Source organism: Lynx rufus, unplaced genomic scaffold (genome assembly GCF_022079265.1).
Source record: "Lynx rufus isolate CCGP_SWC_20201006 ecotype Redwood Valley unplaced genomic scaffold, mLynRuf1.p SCAF_1, whole genome shotgun sequence".
Taxonomy (NCBI): domain Eukaryota; kingdom Metazoa; phylum Chordata; class Mammalia; order Carnivora; family Felidae; genus Lynx; species Lynx rufus.
The window spans coordinates 70052022-70074785 of NW_025814823.1; the positions used below are offsets into that span (position 1 = coordinate 70052022).

The following is a 22764-nucleotide window of genomic DNA, read 5'->3' on the forward strand; positions in this document are numbered from 1 at the left end:
GCCTTCAGTGTTACAAGATAATTTATGGATTTGGTAGATTCACAAAAAAACAAATGCTGTATTTTAAAATGCGGGAGTGCAAGTTCATATTTAGACTCTTACTGCCATGCGTGGAGTTTAACCTCAAGGCAACTGGCTTCTGACGCAAAGGACTCTGCACCGTGCTGGTCTGTTCAGTGCCTGATTGTACAGCCTCTGCTTCTTCCTTCCAACCTGCGGGCTTGCTTCAAGCCGTCGCTATTTTCTGCACAGTCCTGTTCTGAGTGAACAGTTAGACGCACGCATGCGTTCTCAAGCTATACCAAGTTTGTTAATGATGAGCTCCTGAAAACACTCAAGCTGTGCTTGGATCAGGTGTGCAAATCCCAGGTGCCCTCACCGAGCAGCCCTGCAGCTCAGAGGTCAGGTGACCCACGGCTGAGGGCACAGACTAGTGCTTTCTGCCCCCACATCCCACCATGGCACGAAACGGCACCAACACCAGCCCCAGCCCCAGCCCTGTGTCCGCACCCACGAGGAAGACCCTGTTGCCGCATGTGAAAATGCACACAGCGCGATCACAGACTCGTACAAAAGAGCCCGCCTCGTTGCTCTGGCTGGCACCTGGCAAAATATGTTCCTCCCAGGCAGGATTCAATAAAAGGATGGGTTCTGACAGTCCATTTTCCTTATTTTCAAGCAGATGTCTTTATTTACTCCAATGCCTAAAAGTCCTGCTGGGCTGCATGAACTACTGAACGAGGAAAGAATATACTTAGCTCCCTGGGAATGAGTCTTCCCTTTAATTACATACCAAACATCCTCGCTTTACATAATCTAAGATCCGTGATATCATATATCATACCATTTTTTAGAAGTTTACTCAGAAATATATAAGTTTTAGAAAAGAAAGCATATGGCATAATTATTTTATCTAAATGCCTCAGCTGCGTTTTCATCCTCCAGATGGAAGTTTAAATATGCAGAACATGGATGCTGAGACAGAACGAGAAATACAATTAATACTTATTTTAATTTATAGGTAGCATTAGCCAAAAAAACAGAGTTGAGTTTCTTTTTTGGTGAAGCAAAATATTTAGCCTAATTGGAATTTTAATTCATTCAACTTTCTGGATAGAAAAACAGAAAAAGGAGCTGCCAAATGTCTTCGGGGACTTTCTTCAATTACACTAGGACAGTGTGTTCAGGAGAGAGAAAGGGATCCAGTCCCCATCCTCAGAAACATTTCAAAGCACATCTTTTATATTATCTTTGGCACTGAGCCTACGACTTTCCCCCGTGACTGATTGCAAAATGAAATGTATTCCCTTGTGATATGAAAGCAAGATTTACTTTCAGATCTGTTCAATCCGCCCGAAAGAAAAGTTTTGTTTTTGCCCACGGTCAGCCTGGAGTCTGATAACTGGGGACTTAACGTACCGTGTCTGTTTTCCCCAGAAACGCAAGGACGGACACTTGCAAAGTGAGAATCACTCTCAGAGAAAACACATGTGCTGCTCCCTCTCCCAGAAGCTGCAGCTGTTCTGGGCTGTTCTGGGGGATGCAGCTGATGCCTTCCAAATGGCAGTGGAGGGAAGGAGGCCTCCACCACGTGCTGCCTGTGGGGGTGGGCGTGGGCATGGAGCCTGCTGTCCCACTGAGGGCCCCTTCCCCTTCGGCTGAACCACAGTGCAGATGGGTACCCATTAAAGCAGGGGAAGGACCCCTCTGCAGGGAGCGCGGGAGGGGCAGCAGAGCCTTGGGCTCATGGTAGAGGGGGAGAGGGGGAGACATCCGAGCTCGCTCGCAAGGAGAGGACTTCCGGAATCAACACGGATGATCTCCCAACCTCGACAAGGCAGCAAAAGTGGAAAAGAGAACTGTTAAAATTCTATTTGAGTCACAAAGAAAAAGCTTTTGTTTATTGCTCAGAGAAAGGGAATTCTCATGGAAAAAAAAGCAGTGTGACAGCATATCAAAGAGGACAGGAGGCCACTGCCCAAGGAAAAAGCTGCCCCCAGTGTTGGGAGGACCCAACAGGTTACTGAGCCAGTTCTCTGTGCAACCAGAAACCCAGAAACAACGGGTGAAACCACTCAGCCCCCAGCAAACTCAAACCCTCAGTGTCCCCAGGACAGGCTCTGCCTAGGCCAGTATCAGTGTCTCCTCTGGGTGCTCTATCAACAATCTGGCCGTTCTTAAAGAACACTGTACCTCCTCCTCCACAACATAAAAAATCCAATTTACCAACATCTGGGAAATTACCGCTCAAATAAGTCTTTTAAAGAGCTGTGCATCTGACCATGTATATAAACTGCACATGAATTTTCTTTTTTTTGGAGATTCAACTTATTATATTTGTGTACTTAAATGGAATATTTCCAAAACCAATTCTCCGTAAAGTAGATTAACTGAATCCAACAAAGAGCAAAAAGAGAAAGCAGCAGCACAGATATTTGGAAGTGACTCCAAAATCAGTTTTGTTTAAAGTAACGAGCCAAAAATCTAAGAAAACAACACAGAGGAATCACAAAACGATAAAATGGACAAGTCATATCATTTCCCGGCACACATTCTACTCTCCCTTCCAAGTTTTAATTTACTTAGAGTGAGTGTAACAATTTTAGGTCAGGCATTTCTAGAAGCAACCAGCATATTCCAGATTCTTCTACCAGGTTCTGGCACAGGCCAGGGAAGCAAGCAAGTCTCACACAGAAGCATTCCTTAGCCGCCAGGCAGGCTGCTCCTGGCTCCCCTGCCCACAGCACTCTTCCTCCAAATAGCCACCTGCTCAGCAACCCCCTGTGTGCTCCCACCACAGGAGCAATGAGACAGCCACTGGTGAGAAATGTTCTGGTAACTGTGTGTCCTAGAGACCACTGGTGATTTCATGAGGGCCTTCAACACGGTGCCCTTAAAAACACAGCTTCATATAAGGGCCTAATATTCTTGACATGTTCACCCTTATAAAAGCACTGGCCACATTTCTAAGGTATCTTCCAATGCATGGCCTAAGAGGGATCCTGCACTTCAGAAATTTAAATTGAGCTGTTCATCAATGCAGCCAGGTCACTGTCTCCAGACCCCAGGTGAGGGATGGGATGGGGCATCTGCAGTTTTCCAAGCCCTTTCAAATGTTCCTGCTTTAAGTTACTATCTCTGCCTTAAATAAGTTCCTTCTAATCAATCCCTTCCTACCTAATGGGAACTTCTTTTCTAATTTTCGTTTGTTTTTTTTTTGGGGGGGGGGAGTGCACACGCAAGAGGAGGAGAGGGGCAGAGAAGACAGAGAATCTTAAGCAGGCTCCAGGCTCAGGTGCAGAACCTGACATGGGGCTCGATCGCACAACCCTGGGATTGTGACCTGAGCCAAAATCACGAGTTGGACTCTCAGCCAACTGAGCCACCCAGATGCCTCCCTAATGGTAACTTCTGATTTCACACAAACCTAGCCCGCCCATCAGAGAGAAAAATCCACTGCTTTGGGCATGTCAACTGCAAAGTTCCCATGGGACGTTCTAGAGGACTATCTGGCAGATGCTCCCATTAAATGGATCTGAGGCCTGAGGAGGGTTCAGGCCAGACACTGAAGCTTGGGCAGGACTCAAGAGCCTGGACTAAAGGAGTATGCAAAGAACAAGCAGGAAAAGCAAGCCAATCATTGATGGTCGCCAAGGTAAAGAATGGCCAACAGATGGTAGAAATTCCGATCAAAGATCAGGAACTGTCTGTCACATTCCCCAAGCCAGTCACCTCTGCCATGCCCTTAGCTGCACTCCACACCCCAATATAGGGACCCACCCTGGCAGCTTATTAAGATTCAAGCATTAGGCAACACCTCTTTCCTCTCACACCTCACTAGACTCCCTTCTCTCCACCCATGGAGCCCAGTTACAGTGATGATAATAGGTTCAGCATAAAGACAAAGGCTGCATGGGCCCAACCCAATGAAATATAGTGTAAGTGCTATTGGTGGCAAATTTTCATTATTCAAGAGACTGTGAGAACAATAGGCTGCTTGCATTTTTAATTACACATCTAGACTTTGAAAGTCTCACACCTCCATGTCCTCAAGTGCCCACACCTTCTCCTGTAATATACAATAAGTAAAACATGCATATCCACGGCAGGCCAGCAAACACTGTCGTTCCAGAACCAATCTGGTCATTCCAGTTACTGCTTAAACTCTGAAATCAGGAGACAAGAAAAAAAGAAAGGGAAAGCACAACAGAGGTTTCCAACAATATTTATATACCATCATTCACACCTCGCATGTGTGCTCTGAAACTCGTGAGTCTCTAATTAATTACCCAAATGAGTGAAAACAGTTCAGACTTCAGGAACTGAAGAGGGGGTGGCCTGCACAGTCTCCCAGGAGCAGAGCAACCCCAGGCAAGGGCCATGCTGGGTCTGCATAGCCCTCCTCCCAGGCCCTGATGACCCCTCCTCTTCCTCAGCCAGCCAGGGGTGGGCAGAGCACTGGCAACAGCCAAGAGAGACAGGAAGAGATTCAGGACAACTGTCAAACTTTCACTTGTCAGGGGCCCCCTGGGTGGCTCAGTCGGTTCAGCATCTGTCTTCGGCTCAGGTCATGATGTCACGGTTGGTGGGTTTGAGCCGCGCATCGGGCTCTGTGCTGACAGCTCGGAGCCTGGAGCCTGCTTCGGATTCTGTGTCTCCCTCCCTCTGCCTCTCCCCTGTATGCAATCTCTCTCTCAAAAATAAACAAACATTAAAAAAAAAATTTTAAAGCATTTCACTTGCCAAGTGAAAATTTTATTTGAATTTAGGAACAGAAAACCATGCTATGTGGATAATAAACTACAAAAACTGGGCGCATGTATAGAAGTGACTGGTGTGATCAAATCCAGTTCAAACTCAAGTTGCCTGTCATTGAACAACACACTTACCTACGGCCCCCACAGTATGACAGGCACAACACAGCAGTCACAGAATGACTCCTTTCTACGGCCCAAAGCTCCAGGATGTTTTCCTTTCTCCCTCCTTCAGTTGGGTATCTTTTTTTTTTTAATGTTTATTCATTTTTGAGACAGCATGAGCAGGGGCGGGGCGGGGCGGGGGAAGGACGGAAGATGTGAAGCAGGCTTTGAGCTGTCAGCACCATGAGATCACGACCTGAGCTGATGTCAGGCGCTCAAGCGACTTGGAGCCACCCAGGCGCCCCAGTTTTTTTCCTTTTGTCAAAATGCATCCACGTTGTCATAAAGGAAATGGTTCACCAAGGTCACTAGAACTGCACGGGCTCCCACTGACCACAGTCATCAGGCAGCCAACACACAGCCACTCTGCACAGCGCCTGGTGTGCTCCCCGGGGCACAGCCACACAAGAGCCGGTGTCCCTTCTCACACCTGCAAGGGCCAGCAAGTCCCAAAACACCCAAACACACTCCTCTCCCAGTCACTGTTAACAAGGGGAACGGGAGGTCTATTAAGAAAGTCAGATCACACTTGGGTCAAAATCAATTTCAACAGCCACACTGAAGCTTTTCAAGCTTCACACTGGAACGGTCAGAATGAGACTTTGCTCCCAGCAGCTTTTCTCAAGGAGATGAAGTTAAAATCTGTCCTCATTTCAACCCTGTAACTGAAGCCTTTAATTGAAGGCAGAAAATAATTAAAACAACAGAAATATGCTAAGAAACACACTAATTCATTCTGATATAGCTAGTCCTTTAAGAAAAAAAACAGTACAGCAAGAGGAAGCAGAATCCCTACCAACGACAATCACGCCTGTCTAGGGTTGCAACCCACTTTCTAAGGAAACGTGAACGTCTGGTGCACCATGCCCTCCCTGGGTCAAGACTTGGAGCATCATCTTCTAGAAAGTTCCAAGCTTGGTCTCTGAAATTGCACACGCCTACACCAGAGGCCAGGGTACTCACCACAGTGGTTACCAGCAACTCCATCAACAGTATCTCCCCTAACAGAAACAGGAAGAGACATACTCTGTGCAACCTGTCCCCAAATAGCAACAGCTGCTCACAGTGACCAGAATTACGCCCAAAGCACGGTGAGAGACAGACACGAAGCCATCAAGGACTGACCATGAGTTCAAGGCCACCAACTTGCAAGTTCTTTGTCCTCAACCAAGAGAAAACTGCCACAGCTGTCTCTCACTCCATTCACTTCTAACCTCTGTGGAAGGGCTACCTGTCACCTGAGGAAGAAAAAAAAGCCTCCAGTCCTCGACCACAAGTGTACAAGGTGTGGATGGAGGCTGGGCTCAGGGCCGCTGAGGAAGGCACCTGCCTGTCTGGGCAGCATTGGCAGAGCAGCTTACCTTGGTGGAAGGCTGTCGATGCCAGGGTCATGTGCCCACTGTCCATCGGGCTGCCATCCCTTTGAGGAGAGGGAGACATTGATGGGAACCAAAGGTCTTCTAAAGGCAAGTTCTTACTGCAAGCTGGCCCAAAGGTCCCTGCAATCAAAGAAATCATTGTGGTTTTGCACTTGGCATATTTATGCCCCCTTTCTTCTAGGAACAAGCCTGTCAGCCTCTGAATGGACCTCAACTTTCAGAAAAGAAAAGAATCCAGGAATACAGATCCACCAAAGGCATGAGAGAAAGGCAAGAAGTCTTCGTGCTACCAACCACAAGCCAACTGTACCTCATTAGGTCTGTTCAAAATATGTGAGCAGTAATGACTGCAAAATCTGTGTGTTACCCTATACGGGCCTTTGCTAGAGGCAAGAGGAAAGACTTGTACATAAACAAGAAACGTAGGTGTTTAGCTTCCGTAAGCACTTGCCTTGCCATTGTCCTGTCTATCATCAACCTTGCCACTGTCCCGTCTCTACTGATTTTCACTTATAATGACAGGGAAAAGTCATTAGATCCAATCAAACCATATAACCAGAAAGCCTATCTCATTCCAAGTCAACCGAAAATCATGAGAATTCAGTGAACTAAGTAATCCGGTGTAACAATTCTTGGTCTACTTAAAAGGTTAAATTGTTTTTAGCAATTCCATCTGCACTAAGCCAACAGCACCCCAAAGCCAAAACAGCAACACTTCTCAACTAACTGCATAACCAGCAAAACCATTTGTGTATGTTCTATTATGTATCATCTCACAATTTCCTTTCTTAAAAAATCCTTTCCCTCAGGCAAAGAAATGCCTCAAGATAGGTGATCCCTGCCACTGCAATAATGCAAATAAACAGAAATCAGAATATTCTGTTTACAGTTATCTGTGCATCAAGCACACCAAGAAAAGAAGGAAAAAACCTACTCATAGTTTTATGAGAGAGAATGTTTCTGTGTTTTAAAAATTTGACTCAAATGTTTTTTGTTTTTTTTCAAATGCATGTTGTAGACATCTATTTAAAGGGCAGGGAGAAAAGTCACCTTTAAATTAATTTGCTTCTCTAAAGATGAAGCATCACAAAAGAACTCTTAAACATACCAATAAAACCGTTAGGTCCGGTGGGTTCTCAAAAGGCAAGCATCTAAACCACTTCTCCCCTGCCCCAAAGGACTAGAAACCAGCTCCACATCAGTCAATCTTCCAGAGCCCAAAGGGTCTCAGATGTCAGGCCAAAAAAGCAATGTTAACACAAAGGACCTGCCCTGGGACGTATAGGTGAAGAAGGAAAAAGGCAAGTTATCTGGAAGAACTCGACTCTGCAGAAAGCAGGTTGGCTAATACAATAATTCCCCCTCATCCATGGTTTTGTTCTTGGCAGTTTTAGTTATTTACCGGCACTAAACCACAGTCTGGAAGCAAATGATCTTCCTCCTGATGAACAGTCCCAAAAGGTCAATGCCTACGTCACTGATGTCACTTCATCTCAGCATGTAGGCATTTTATTCTCTCACATCACAAGGGGGGGATGAGCACAGTACAGTAAAATATTTTGAGGGAGAGAGAGAGCCCACATTTACATAACTATTATTTCTATATTACTACGGTTGTTCTATTTTTAGCTATTGTTGGTAATCTCTTAATGTGCTTAATGTACAAATCATGTATGTACATTTAAGAAAAAACATAGTATATACAAGGCTTGGTACTATTGCAGTTCCAGGCATCCACTGGGGGTCTGGAACTTACCCCCATTGGATAAGGGCAGGCTACCTGAAGTAACTGGTACCAACCACTGTAAGAAGGAAGTAAACTCTGCCGGATCATTTTATGGGCGACCACAGAATCAACCACAGGTGAGGAACAAGGAAGGTGGTGCTAACAAAGAAAGCTACAGGACCACAAAACCAAAATGGGATTCCTGGCAGAGACTGGGTGTAAGCAAAGGAGGGACAGGGCTGCCCTGCATGGCTCATGTGACAGCCAGTTCTAGCAGCCAGGCAGCTCCTCATTATCGCAAGGGAGTCCAGTTACCAGCCACGGAAGACTTTCTAGGTGTTGGCTAGGCCTCTGGATCAACTTCAAAGTGGGCCACAGCTACTGAAACAAATTCAAATTCACCCATTCAACACACAGGAGCTACAGAGGTGTCCATCATCTAGGCACCGAAGAGTGAAGAAACCATTTAAACGTGTGAAAGGGAGTAAAGGAAATCCCGTTTAAAATGGGAGTTCGGAGGCCAGGAGACCACTCTTTGCGGCCTTTTACAGACCCAACAGAAAGCAGCCTATACCACTCCCGTAAGGGGAAGGCTTTCCCCTCCCCCCTGCAACACCCCAGCCAATGAGAGACAGTCACAGCTCAGCCAATGAGAAGCGACTACACTTCCAATTCCCAGCTCACGCCAGTGGCCTTTCTGTTTATAGCAGTCCCACCCAGCTTCCCTTTTCTCTATAAAAGAGTGGGTCATTGGGGACCTGGATGGCTCTGTCGGTTAAGATTTGGCTCAGGTCATGATCTCTATGGTTAGGGAGTTCAAGCCCACCCCCCCACGCCCCCAGCTCTGTGCTAACCAGCTCCAAGTCTGGAGCTTCAGATTCTGTGTTTCCCTGTCTCCCCTCTGCCCTTCCCCCACTCCTGCTCTATGGACCGCTCTCTCTCTCAAAAATAAATACTAAAAAATTAAAAAAAAAAAAAGCGGGTCAGTCTTCTCCTTTGTTCTCTGGACTTGACTTTGGCTTTTGCTACAGCTTGGTTGTGCCGAGTTGCAATTCCTCTTCTATTCCCAAATAAATAGACTTTACTGGTAAAATAACAGGCTGTTTTACTTTTAAGGTCAACACGTTGGGCAAGAATTTCCCTTGCTGAACTACCCAAGAAAAAAGGTGGTGTTAAGTAAAAACTCAGCACTAGGACATCTTTTAAAGATGATATCTCAGTCTCAGATTCAAGGCAGGCGTGAAAAGATGACCTAGGGCCAGGTGCCAGCAAGTCCAGTGTCTGGCTCATTTGATCAAGCTTCCAATTGGATCTCAACAGCCACAAGCAAAGGAAGTGCTCACAGGTAAGCAAATACCAGATTCCACAAGACGGTGGTAGCAGAGCTCCACAAATGAGCGCATCCAGGGCAGGAACTAACAGAATCCCTTTTCGGAGGCTCTGATGGTTGATCTACTCAACCAACACCTCCCCATTCTCCCTCCCTTGATTTTGTGCCTCTGGCTACGCCCACTCTTCTCCAGCGTAAGAAGTAAATCCTAGGGGGGGCGCCTGGCTGGCTCAGTGGGAGGAGCATGCCACTCCTGATCCAAGGATTGTGAGTTCGAGCCCCACGTTGGCTGTACAGATTACCAAAAATAAAAATAATAGTAAGTAAACTTCAAAAACAAAACAGTAAGTCCTATTTGGTGGGAGCCAACAAGGTGGCCCCATCCCTCCAACCAGGAGGTGACTGAAGCATCAGCCTATGAACCAGTTCTGAGGAGTCAAAATATGTAAGGAGGTGGCCTGGGGAGGCTGTCTGAGAAAGGTTTCCTGTACCTGAAGAAAACTCTAACAGAGTGGGGAAAAATGCCCCTTCATCTGCCCACAGGCAAAGCCAAGACCCTAAGGACTACAGTATGAAAAGGAACCTGGATCCTCGATGACACCAGTTACCACCAGCTGCACTACACCTGGCGCTGCCCTTCTGGAATTTGCGTGGTGTAAGGAAACGCACACCCTTCTTGTATAAACCTTCTGAGTCAGTTTTTTCTCTAACACTGAAAGCATCCTTAGTGGTCGTTTACCTTCTGTGTGCTGCTCTCTGCTGATGCTGATGCTTTTCACCCCTGGTGAAATCACCCGGGGAGCTTTTAAAATTCCCTCTGTCTAAACCACAGTTGAGAACAAAGAAATCAGAATCTCCAGGTGCAGCCAGGCCTCAGGGGTTTGTAAGCGCCCCCCCACACACACACACAGGTGATGCTCCCGCCCATCATCACACCTCTGCAGGTGACTGATCACCCACCCCAGGGGGAAAACAGGGTGGTGCCTAATTAAGCAACAGTAAGGCACCCCTTCCTTGGGGCTGAATGGCTCAGCTTATGCAAAAATGGTTAAACTACTGGCTAGATATCTGAAATCTCCCTGGTAGAAGGGGGAACAAGCCACCAGGGAGAGGAAGCCCAACAAGGAGAATGGGAAAGAAGGATGTGACAGGACAACAGTCAGGTGCAGGGAGGCCACCGGGGGACAAGGAATGAGGAACCCGCAGGAGTGAGTCCTGAACCCAGCTTAACTGTGATACCGGGAGAAAATGAAACCAGTCAGCTTGTCTGTGCCTTGGTTTTCTAATCCAGACAATATAGAGAGTGTGTCAGGAGCCCCCAAAGTCCTTTCCTGCTCTGATAATCTATGGTTCTAATTTCCCTGCCTATATGTAAGGAATACTTATTAAATGGCAAGTGAAGCTGAATTAGAGACAGGAAGGAACTTCATTTTGCAGATGAGGACACAGGTCCAAGATGAGGTGACCACACCACTGGTTTAACTCAGGACCAGGGCTACATCTTCAGAGGTAAGACTCTAGCTCCCTAGGGATGGGGTCAGAGGGGCTAGAAAACAGAAAGGTGATGGGTAAAGGCGATCTCTCCCTTTCTAACTAGGTCTCTTCTCTAGCTCCCGTAGAATACTGCCCAAAAGCAAATTTGCAGACCTTTTCCCCAATCCCCAAGCCTCTATCCCACGTCAAGTTGGAGCTGTTATTAGCTTACAAACCTACCTACCTCAAAATGCAGAAAGAAATGACCAAAGTGGAATCTAAAACCAACAGATGAAGAATATTTAGTATTACAGTAAATTAAAAAATGTAAAGACATGCGGCTCCCCAGGGCAGATCAAACCACCCAGGATCCATCCTTCCTCTCCACAGCTGCCCACCACCTAAAATACTCCTGTTTTGTCTTGGATGGTCCCCAACAAAGGTAGAAAACAATTCCAAGTTGAAATGATGACCACCCAGACCTTCCAGACACCATCTGAAGGACTCTGAAAGAGACAAATCTGCCAAGGTGTCACCCCACAAGTAATCCGTCGTTGCCAGTTTCAAAGACAAATATTTTCTGCAACCTGGAAACATCTCCTCAAATTCAACACTGCAAGCCAGTACAAAGTGTTTTCAGTTCAGGTGCTTTCAGCCAGGTTACCCACCACACCAGGAACCCACAGAAGACTCAGGAGCCAAGATGCACAGTAACTGCCAGCACAGATGTGAGTACATCACTCAGTCATCAATTGAACAGTCAGCTAAAATTCTCTGTCTGAGCATCATTCCTAACCTATGACCAGGAAGGAAACACTGGGGAGGGGATCAGTAATGGGGTCTCTGCCACAGCCCATCACCCAAGGCAAGGTCAGGTTCTACTTCTCTGCAAAACTGCAGACCAAATGTAACAAACTGCTTCAGAAGCAGATCCTACCAGTCTCCACTAATAAAGCCAACTCTGGTCTTCTGGAAGCATCAGCTAGATAGAGACCTTCTTCCTGTGTGAAGCCAAATTTCTCTCTGAGAAGTCAGGGCACACCTTAGATCTAGCCAACTGCTATCTGTTTACACCAAAACTGAAGACAGAAAAATCACGTAACTATCTTAAAAAACTACAGGAAAAAAAAAAAAAAAACAGGTGGTATTGTTTGTTACTTTGTTTTTAAAAAGCCCTCTAACTAGGAAAAGAGGCTGACTTTAAAAAGACAAAAACAAAAGTCTATACACCAAAATTCTATACGAAACACCAAACCTGTTAAAGAAAACTTTAAGATGCATTCTCTTTAAGATCAAGAACAAGACAGGTATATCCTTCCTATCCCTACATAGTCAACACAGTACTAGAGGCCACGCCCAAAACCTAAGACGTAAGACACTGATGAGGTGGTGTAAGGGAAGACAGAAAACTCATTATTTATAGATGCAAGCATACGCATAGAAAACAGGAATTCAGCAAGATTACCGAAAACAATGTGGAAAAAAAAATCTTCACAGTGCCCTACACTAAGCAATCCAAAAATATATCATGCCAAATAGCCATAAAAAGGTTATGTCCAGGAACTGACCTACAAATCCACAAGATCTTTATGGCAGAAAATTTAACTTTATTAAAGTTCACAGAAGACAACCCCCAAAAAAAGGCAGGTGTTTGTATTCAAGGATAGAATGGCTTAAGACATCAATTCTCAAAAATAAATTTTTAAATTCCAGTAGGATCTTAAACAGAAAATGTACAAATTCATTCTAAACACTGCATGGAAAAATAAAGACCTTCAAACAACTCATGCAAATGATTTTGTTGCATGTGGGAAAGGTGAAGTGGGTTATCCCTTCCGGATATTAAGACTTAAAGCCAAGCCAATAATCACACACTCAAACACACACAAACCATGAATGATACCAGTCTTGCAAGGGAACAGAAAATCCATAAACAGGTCTAGAAATACAGAAGACTCATACCTGTATGGGGGAAGGACAGATCATTTACAAATAGTAATGGACAGCCTATACCACTACATGGGGAAAAATAAAACCCCTCCTTCCTACTATATACCGACAGATTAAAAATCTAATAGGAAGTTAGGCTAAAAGAAGGAAAAAAAAATTTAAACACTTTATCACCTTAGTGAATTCGCAGATTCCTTAAAAAGGATCCCAAAAGCAGAAACCAGAACGTGAAAAATTGATGGATTGAACCATATCAGAACTAAGGATTTCTTTCAACAAAGGATACTCAGTTAAAAGTACAACAGAGTCCAAGAAGATACTTCATGATATCTAAAATGGATTTAAAAAAAATCAGTAACCAAAATATACATATCAAACCCTAAAAAACAGGAATGTGTATGTGATGATATATACGTGCAATGCACTACTATTCAGCAATAAAAAGGAATGAATTATCAACACATCCTATAATAAGGATGAACTCTGAAAACAGTATACTATGGGCACCTGGGTGGCTCAGTTGGTTGAATGTCTGACTGGTGGCTTCGGCTCGGGCCATGATCACAGTTCATAAGTTCAAGCCCAGGCTCCACGCTGCTTGTAAAAGGAGTGCAAGAAGCCAGTTACAAAAAGCACAGACCATAGGATCCCATTTATATGAAGCTTTCAGAATAGGCAAATCGATACAGACAGGAAGTACATCATTGGTGCCTAGGGCTGGGGAAGTTGGGAGGAAATGCAGGGTGACCAGTAATGGGAAAGGCTTCTTTCTGGGGTGATGACAACATTCCAACGTTCACTATGGTGATGGCTGCACAACTCTGTGAATACACCAGAAACCACTGCATGGTGCAATTTTTAAATGGATGAACTACATGGCATGTGCAGTCTATCTCCTTAAAGCTGTTTTTAAAAAGGAAAAACAAAAAATAGAGAAACCAGAAAAACGCAGAGTATAAGGTAGTAAAGCTATTCAGAACATGCTGGTATTAACTAAATAAGTATCCCACTCCAGACTATATAGTCCAGAGGGCTGACGGGAATAAGAGCCACATGAAAAGATACTCAAAATCCTAAGTCACTGGAGAAATGCAAATTAAAACCACAATGAGGGACACCTGGCTGGTTCGGTTGGAAGAGCATGCAACTCATGATCTTGGGGTTGAGTTCAAGCATCATGCTGGGTTTAGATATTCTTAAAAAAAAAAACCCACAAGGAGATACCATTACACGTTTACAAAAATGGCTAACATAAAAAATGCTGATAATGCCAACGCAAAAAGGTACAGTCACTGTAGAAAATCAAACATACACTTACCATACGACCCAGCAATCCTACTTCTAGTATTTACCCTTGAGAAAGGAAAACTTATGTTCATATAAAAACTGTATGTGAATGTTTACAGCAACATTACTCACAACCACCAAAATCTGGAAACCACCCAACTGCCCTTCGACAGGCCAATATGGCACATCATTACAATAGTATACCACTCAACAATACAGAAGCACAAACAACTGATAACATGCACAAACACGGATTAATCCCAAATGCATTATGCTAACTGCAAGAAGCCAGTAACAAAGGTGTATGATTCCATTTATATGATGCTCTGGAAAATGCAAATCACAGGGGCAACAAACAGATCAATGGATGCCAGGAGTTGAGGTGACGGATGGGTCGGGAATTCTTTGGGATACTGGGATTGTTCTGTGTCCCATGCGTGGTGGTTGTAAGAAGCCATATGCCTGTAAAGATGCACAGAACTGTAAGAATTATACATCCAAAAAAGTTTTCACTGTGCAAATTTTGAAAAATAACTGTGATCGGGAAAAATAAACTCATACACAGTACACAAAATGTTTATCTATTGAAGACACACGTATCCTAAGACATATCAAAACCTATGCTACAAAAGAAAAAGGCAGTGGGGATGAAGGAGGAAACGTAGCAAATCAGAACAGACCAGGGTCTTACACAAATCAATGATGATGGTGCCACAAACTGAAAAATAGGGGGGAAAAAAAGCTCCAAATGGAAAAGGTGAAAAGAAATCCAGTAAGAAAATGAGCAAAGCTTGATTTAACAGAATAAAACAGGCCACTTGATTGGTTAGGCAGTTAGCCTAAAGCTCAGAGAGGCTATAGTAAGATCTCTGCCTTAGCACCAAGAATGATGCTCCTGGTTTAAAAACAACAGAGGCCAAAGGGCGCCTGGGTGACTCAGTCAGTTAGACATCCGACTTCAGCTCAGGTCATGGTCTCGCAGTTCCTGGGTTCGAGCCCCGTATTGGGTTCTGCAGTGACAGCTCAGAGCCTGGAGCCTGCTTCGGATTCTGTGTGTGTGTGTGTGTGTGTGTGTGTGTGTGTGTGTGTGTGTGTGTGTCTGTGTCTGTTCTTCCCTCGCTTATGTGATCTCTCTCTCTCTCTCAAAAATAAATAAACTTTAAAGAAGTGACCAAAAAGGGTTAAAAAATTAAAAACATCTTACGATACACCAATAAAAAAGGAAAGAAAGCAACCAAGATAACAGCATCTCACTTGCTTTTTCATGCATTAACTTCTGACCTTGGTTGTCATCAATCTGCCAGAAAACATGGAAAATGTTAAAAAGATGAGGGCCTCCTGTTATCCAGCACTAGTCCAGGTATTAATTAATGTCCCAGGGATATGAATTTTGCAGTAAGCCCGCAAGTGCTCAAGGAAGACTCACTCTTCCCATGAAGACACCCGTAAGTGAGGGGAAGGACTTCTCCCTCTCACTCGGGTGAACTGCATCCCTGGGAAACCAGACCAGCACTGCTCTCCACTGCTTTGTTTAAAAACAGCAGAGTTTATATAATGGACACTGGACTAGAAAGGCTCAGAGACAGTATTTAGGTAAATGATACCTGCTGTGAACAAGCTTCTTTGGCCCATAATGTCCTGAGGAATCCTACAGCCTTTGTCCTGTCTTCTATCAGAACAAAAGTCACCCAGAAAAGCATCTTTCGGATACCACTGTCCTCAAAACACTGACACTGCACAGTTTAGCCTAGCATACAAAGCCGTATAAAATCATTGTCCCGAATTTGGACACCTCCTGCTGGTGATGCTCACAAAACCCAAAAATCTGGTCTGGCCATAAAAATCACACAGGCATAATCATGGTCTCTGAGACTCTCTGTCCAAAACGCCCCTTGGGATATTTCCAAGAATCTCAATGCCAGCCCTAGAAATACCATCCCTTCTACCTATACATATGGAGACAAAAGATCGCTGTTCATTCCATGGGGCAGCATTTTCTCGCCACTGGCACTATGGGCGCATGGGCCATGTGATTCTTTGTTGTGGGGGCTGTCCCCGTGCAGCGCAGGACATGTAGTAGCATCCCTGGTGCACACCCCCTGCCAGATGCCAGCAGCAGCATCCCCCAGTAACAACAACTAAAACGTCTCCAGACATGGCCACAGGTACCGTGAAGTGTGGGCAGGTACATGATGGGGCAGCTGGCGAGAGGTACAGCAAGAACTGTATTTAGGTGGCTGGGCCCCAATGTCACATGCTCTTTGTCACAACCACAGAAAGTCCCACGCTCCGTAGGGACTTCTCCAAACAGGAGTCCTGACTCTCTTCTCTGGCCCTTTAAATCTGCCTTTTTGACTCAAGTTCAATTAAGGTGCAAATCACGTCTCACATACTGTACCAATAGTATCTTATTTTCTGTACCTCCGGGAGAATGTGCCAGGACTGTCTGCCTTCAGGGGTGGGGAAGACATGAGCGAGAAGGAATCCATGCACTTGAATGAGAATTCCTGCAGCGTAACAGAGTTTGTACCCGTACCAGGCATATATGTTGAACGCAAATGCTTCCCAAAACTGAATAACCCATCTGTGTTCCTAACTATGTCAGAAACCAGGTCAAAACAAAAGCAGGATCTACCATGGGGCAGTTTGGGAAAAAGTGTGAGTAAAGATAAATTCGGACGTGTCCCAACAGGTATGTTTATTATCATGTAGCAACATTAATATTTCTTCTCTGAGATAAAAAGATCATGAAATTATAATACAATACAGGAAAGCAAGAGACTGTAGTTTTGTTTTGTTTTCCTTCTGGAGATAAATCGTAATGGGCTGATTATGTTATCTAAACTTGGATGTGTCTGAAAGTCAAGGGAGAGGCGATTAGCAGTCACACTGGGACAAGGAGTCCTAAGAAGTGGGTGGATGGTAGCCTACCCAGCAGCCTCATTCACAAACACGCCACCATTAATATATGTTTTTCTTTTACTTCTTTTCCTAAAGGCAAAATGATTGGTTTTTCTATTTCATCAGGAGCTACTATTCGCCCCTTGGAAAAGAAAGAAGAAAAAAAGAGACATGAGAAATCAAAATGGGATGCCCGGGTGGCTCAGTCAGTCGAGCATCCGACGACTTTGGCTCAGGTCATGATCTCAGTTTGTGGGTTCGAACCCCGAGTCAGGCTGCGCTGACAGCTCAGAGCCTGGAGCCTGCTTCGGATTCCGTGTCTCCCTCTCTCTCCTCTCTGTCCCTCCCCCCCTTCTCAAAAATAAATAAATATTTTTAAAAATTTTAATAAAAAAAATTTTAAGTCAAAATAATTTAACCCTTAAAAAATTACTGCAAAGTGTACTTGTAAGGTACATGACACAGCCAATCCTTTTACCAGCAGAATTTGTATTTACACAGAGTAGTCAATTTTCTAAAACTCATCAGGGGACTTTTCCATATTAGTTTTCTAGTGAATCTGATGAGTAAAACTACCCAAAAAATTTTTAGGAACTGAAGAAAAACCTAACTCTTCCGTTGGGGATCTGAATCCACATTAGACGACTACTCCATGGACACGTTTCCCTAGCATCAATACTACAACAAAAACAACTAAGATAAACAGCTTTTCTGTTTTCTAGATTTTTTTGCCTTGCACTTGATTTGCTCTGGTTACACCGGCTTGATGTTTGAGAGTACTAAGTAATTTATTATAAAAGAAAATGACAAACCTGATTTTTAGAATTTTGAAGCATCTGGCACAGATATCTTATCTCTTATTAAAAAAATAATTAAGGGGCGCCTGGGTGGCTCAGTCGGTTAAGCGTCTGACTTCAGCTCAGGTCATGATCTCGCAGTTTGGGAGTTCGAGCCCCACATCGGGCTCTGTGCTGACACCTCAGAGCCTGGAGCCTGCTTCAGATTCTATGTCTCCCTGTCTCTCAGCACCTGCCTCCTTCCCTCCCTCCCTCAAAAATGAATACACATTAAAAAAAATTTTAAATAATAAGAAATAATTAAGTCATCACTTGCTAAAAGTCTCCTATATGCCAGGCACTTTATCTATATGTTCTCAATCTTGATCAGTAATCCTGCAAGATAACTGTTATGTTTCTGTCTTTCATCCTCAGGAAGTCAGCAGCCTGGAGAAAAAAAACCCTGACAGTTGAGTACCTATGCTAGGATCCAAGACTAAAGTCCTGGCTTTGATTCCAAGTGAATCTCAAAGTGGAGATTCTAATAATCTGCCTATCTCTGCAAAACAAAACAAAACACCTGAGAGATCTGTACAGCTAAACAGAATAAGTAGAATTTGTAACCACTGCAAAAGAAGAAAAGAGGCTTAGAATCCTATGTGACATCATCATGCCCTGTTAAGATCTTACTGTGCCCTTACTGCCTAACTAAAAAACCAAACAATTCTCTCTCTCTGCACACCAACCAGATCACCTCCTGCACGCACACATATGCATGCACACACACAGTTTTATTATGACCTTGAGGATAGTATTTTTGTGACATAAGATTCCAGTGGTTTATGGCTGGGACACAGAAGCTTCTGGTTAAATATCCTCACTGGTTTAATCTCCCTAATATTAAACCCCTAAACTACAACAAAGGAAGATCTTTGGTGTGTAGTAATACCCTTTAAGGACCCATCCAGGCGTCAGATTCATCAAAAGAAACTCAAGTTCTCACTGCTGAAATTAATTCCCTCTGCTCCTTCATCTGACCTTGTTTTTGTTTTTAATCTTTGGGGGGAAAACTTGCCACACCACACTGAAGCTCCGTGATTTGATCCCAGCCACCAAGTGGAAATCAACTCCACTCACCTCATCTTCGGTAACATTCAGTTTATTCAGACCACTACTTACCTATTGTTCTTAATCTCTTTTTCTGGACCGGATGATTGAAACTGACACAGTTAGAGACCTCTGAACGCTAACCCAATAGGAAGAAACTAGTTTCTGCTCATTTCTTCTTTGCCCCATCTTGGTATGTGAAAGTCCTTCACACCAGGTGAAGTCAAAGGCCCTCTCTCCCATCACCACTTAAAGAACTAATAAGAATATTACCTCTGAATGCCATGGGGAGCTTTTAAAAGGGCAACAAAAACCAGAGAGCACAGGAATTTTCAACTTAGTGTCAAAGACCCATTGACCCATTCGTCTTTTGTGTCAATTTATTTTGTATCTGACTGGACAGTCAGGACTACACAAACTTAAACTTCATGAGCCTACCGAGATGATAGAAGAGCCTCTGGCTTGTCACTGAGCATCTTCCCTGGGCCAAAGAACTTCATGAACTCTGTTATACGAGAACCAGCAGACAGAGTCACAGGTCTGGACTCGTGTTCTGCCCAACTTACAACAGCCGATATTGTTTAACTAGAGAAGTCCCTTATGTTTTTAATTAGAATCATCCATCTTTTATACGGTTTAAGAAATCAAGGTTTCACGGTGGTGATTATTATTTTTGGCATTCTTGAGGCAGTTATAGTCTCTAAAAGACAATCTGCCTAGTAAAATATAAGACACTCTAGACAAAGTTATCCAAATTTTTCATCCTGTCTGAAGACAGTCAGTGGAAAAAATCACTCCATGAGTTACTCCACTTCCTTTACAGAGTAAGTGACTTTGAGCACCAAGCCCATTGCCTGTTCCATGACGCACATGATGAGATGCCATTTGCCAGCTTCTCCAGAGTCAGGTGTGGCAGCGTGGTGGCGCTCTGGCCAGGGGAACGTGGGCAGGAAGAATGTGCTCTTTATCTAGGCCTGGGCACATGGACACTTCTCACGGGAGCCTCCATTTTGGCCCTCACGATGACTTAAGGCAAACGAGCACAACCATGTATGGAAGACGGAAGGAAGAACAAGACAGAAGAAACTAGGATTCCTACAAAACTGGAGGAAAACCACTCATCAATCAGGACTACCAGGGAACAAGAAATAAACTTCTGTCAGATGTGCGCTATTGGAAATGTGGGAGGTTATTCTAGCAGCTGGCATTATGCTAACCAAACAAATTTACTGGGCAACTCTAGATCAAGGTTAGGCTGACTTGGAATGGATGCTCTAGAATTAGTGACTCAGGCAAGAACAGGACATACCAGATGGAATCTCTAAATATGTACAGTGAACACCATGTTTGGCCATAATAAATCTATTCCAGTAAAAATTTTGCTGGAGAACTGAGGTTGCAAAGATACTTTTGCACCACTGATCCTTTATTTCCATAGCTGGCATAAATCACCAAAAATCTGTGAGAATCTTCAACCCTGCCTTTGCCAAAGGTACCATAATTCATATTAAAATACAAAACCAGCATACCACAGGAAACCCAACTCTGAATTTACTATAAAACTACTGTTGAAGTCATTTCACAAAGGATATTATGTGATACAGCAGAGTTCAAGCTGAGTTTCTTCATTTGTTTTTTCGCAGTAGAAATTTAAGATCAAGAAGACCTTTGCTTTCTCGTATGCAAGTCACATGTGTTCTCTTGGAAGAGAATCAAAACATATAGTGCTTCCCTTCCTGCCCTCTCGGGACCGAAAATGGATGTGCACCCCCCACACACACACACATACAACATTCACTGTCATCACTGGGGTCCTTCCTCCTCCTTGCTTTGACCTCAGTGAGCATGTCCTTCACTGCTAGATTACTTCAGAGATGAGGTATGAATAAATTCATCAATTAAGGAAGGAAACGAACACTCATTAAGTACCTACCACATGGTAGGTTATTTTTACATGGTCTTCATACCATTTAATCTTTGCAACCGTTAAATGTATATACCATAATTTTCCATTTTACAAAGGAGGAAGCAGGGAATTTTTTTAAAAACAAACAAACTTGCTCAGGGCCATACACGAAGACAAGATACAAGTCCAAGACATAGGACTCCAAAACTTAAATCTTTCCATTTCAAAATGCTGCATTTAACCTACGACCATCCTCCGGGCCATCCTTTGCCGTTGGACCTACGCCATATTGCCAAAATAAGAAAACTGGATTACTGCTCAATTTTTATTTCATTAAATATTCATTTTAAGTGAATCGATGGTTCTCAAGTTGGCCATCCTTCCGCTTATACCTTATTATCACATTTCCGCAAAATCAAAGCGTGTACTGTGCACGCTACCCCATGAAGATTTTAGAGGATAAACCCAGGGCAGGAGGAAGCACGGCCGTGCATTATCTGGGCTCACTGCTGCCTCTCTCAGGAAGTAGTTCTTTCTACCTAGGAAGTGTTGGTTTCCCCAAGGGTTATTTTAGAATTTTTGTTCACCAATTCTTAAACATTTCCAAAACTCTGTCTGGGAAGATACTACACTGCTAAGGTCAGTAAACAGGCACAGGCCAAGGAAGCTGAAACACAAGCGACAGTCTTCTACTTTCTCAGCGGGGCGGCAGGAGTGCCCTACAACATCTAAAATGGTTCCATGCCGGACTGGAAAACGATTTTTAATGCTCTTCTTTTTCCTACTTACAGAACAAGGTGAAATCAAGGACAATTTGTAGTGCTGTATCACAACTCTTTAAGTAATTATTTACTTCCCTAGAATTCTTCAAAGTCAAATATAGATAAAGTAGTTCACAAAATATTATCAGTTCCAGCAGTTATTTAAAACAGCATTAAACTACAGTTGATCAGTGAGACTATCAAAAGGCTAATATTCTTAGGTTAGCACGAGTTTTCACCATGCTAAAATTAGGTAAATTCATGGTTGTCAGTTACAATACCTTCATAATCAATGTGTCTCTGGTGACCAAGTCCTGCTCAAAAATACGCTTTCCTGTTTGAAAGGGAATTTCAACACACGCTTTAACCAGAATATATTTCTATAGGTGACATTTAAGATGATAAAACTATCGACACCAGGTTCTTTTGACTGCTAAGGTCAGAACATTTCTCCTTCCTCTGAAAGCCTGCTGTGCTACTGACGACCTTTATGTACGCCACTCCAGCTCGGTCAAGCGCTGCGTCACGGAAAATCACGCTCTTATTTTCAGGCCTTACCTTCAGGTAGGATCCATAATATTTGGTTACGTATGGACTGTCACACTGACTCAGCACTGTGATTTCTTGTTGAATGTCCTCTATCTCATCTTCAGCTTCTTCCAGATCAATGATTTTTATGGCAACCACTTTCTGAGTCCGAAGGTCAATGCCTTTGAACACCTCACCAAAAGAGCCCTTTCCAATTTTCTCTAGTTTTGTAAAAAGCTCTTCTGGATCTGCTTTCAGGTTCTGTAGAAGAAAAGGAAAAGAAGGGAGACTTCAATAACTCACAGTATGGGGACTGATTTTTCCTTTTACTCATAACATACACAACACGGTCTTCCAAGGACTGATCCATTTTCTTAAGGGTCACGCTGGTTGTGACCACAGTTCCTCACATTTGGGACACAGAGACTTCTAAGCCTCACCTGTACGAAACACGGCAAGTGTGCAAATAAGAATAACCCAGATTATATAACAACTGGGAAAGGCTCCAGCATTTGTATAATTAAATAAAAACCCAAACACTTATTTGAACATATTATGATATATGGATTTATTGAAAAACACTCTTGTTTAAGCAAATATTCCACTTTTCTCCCTTCCTTCCCCCCCCCCGCTCAAAATTTCTAAGTGGTATATACTAAATTTAGGTTACGTAGTACTTAATCATTTCCTAAGAGGCCATGTTTTAAAGTCCAACAAATAC

The 22764-nt window shown here is 43.7% G+C and overlaps 1 protein-coding gene across 5 annotated transcripts in view; it reads right to left on the reverse strand.

Moving 5' to 3' along the window:
• Positions 1 to 22764, reverse strand: part of STK24 (serine/threonine kinase 24) — a 125682-nt gene that overhangs the window by 48229 nt on the left and 54689 nt on the right. For all 5 annotated transcript variants that reach the window (XM_047081232.1, XM_047081243.1, XM_047081252.1 and 2 more), the window contains exon 2: positions 22074 to 22304. In XM_047081232.1, the coding sequence (XP_046937188.1) occupies positions 22074 to 22304 (231 nt within the window). The remainder of the gene's footprint in view (positions 1 to 22073; positions 22305 to 22764) is intronic.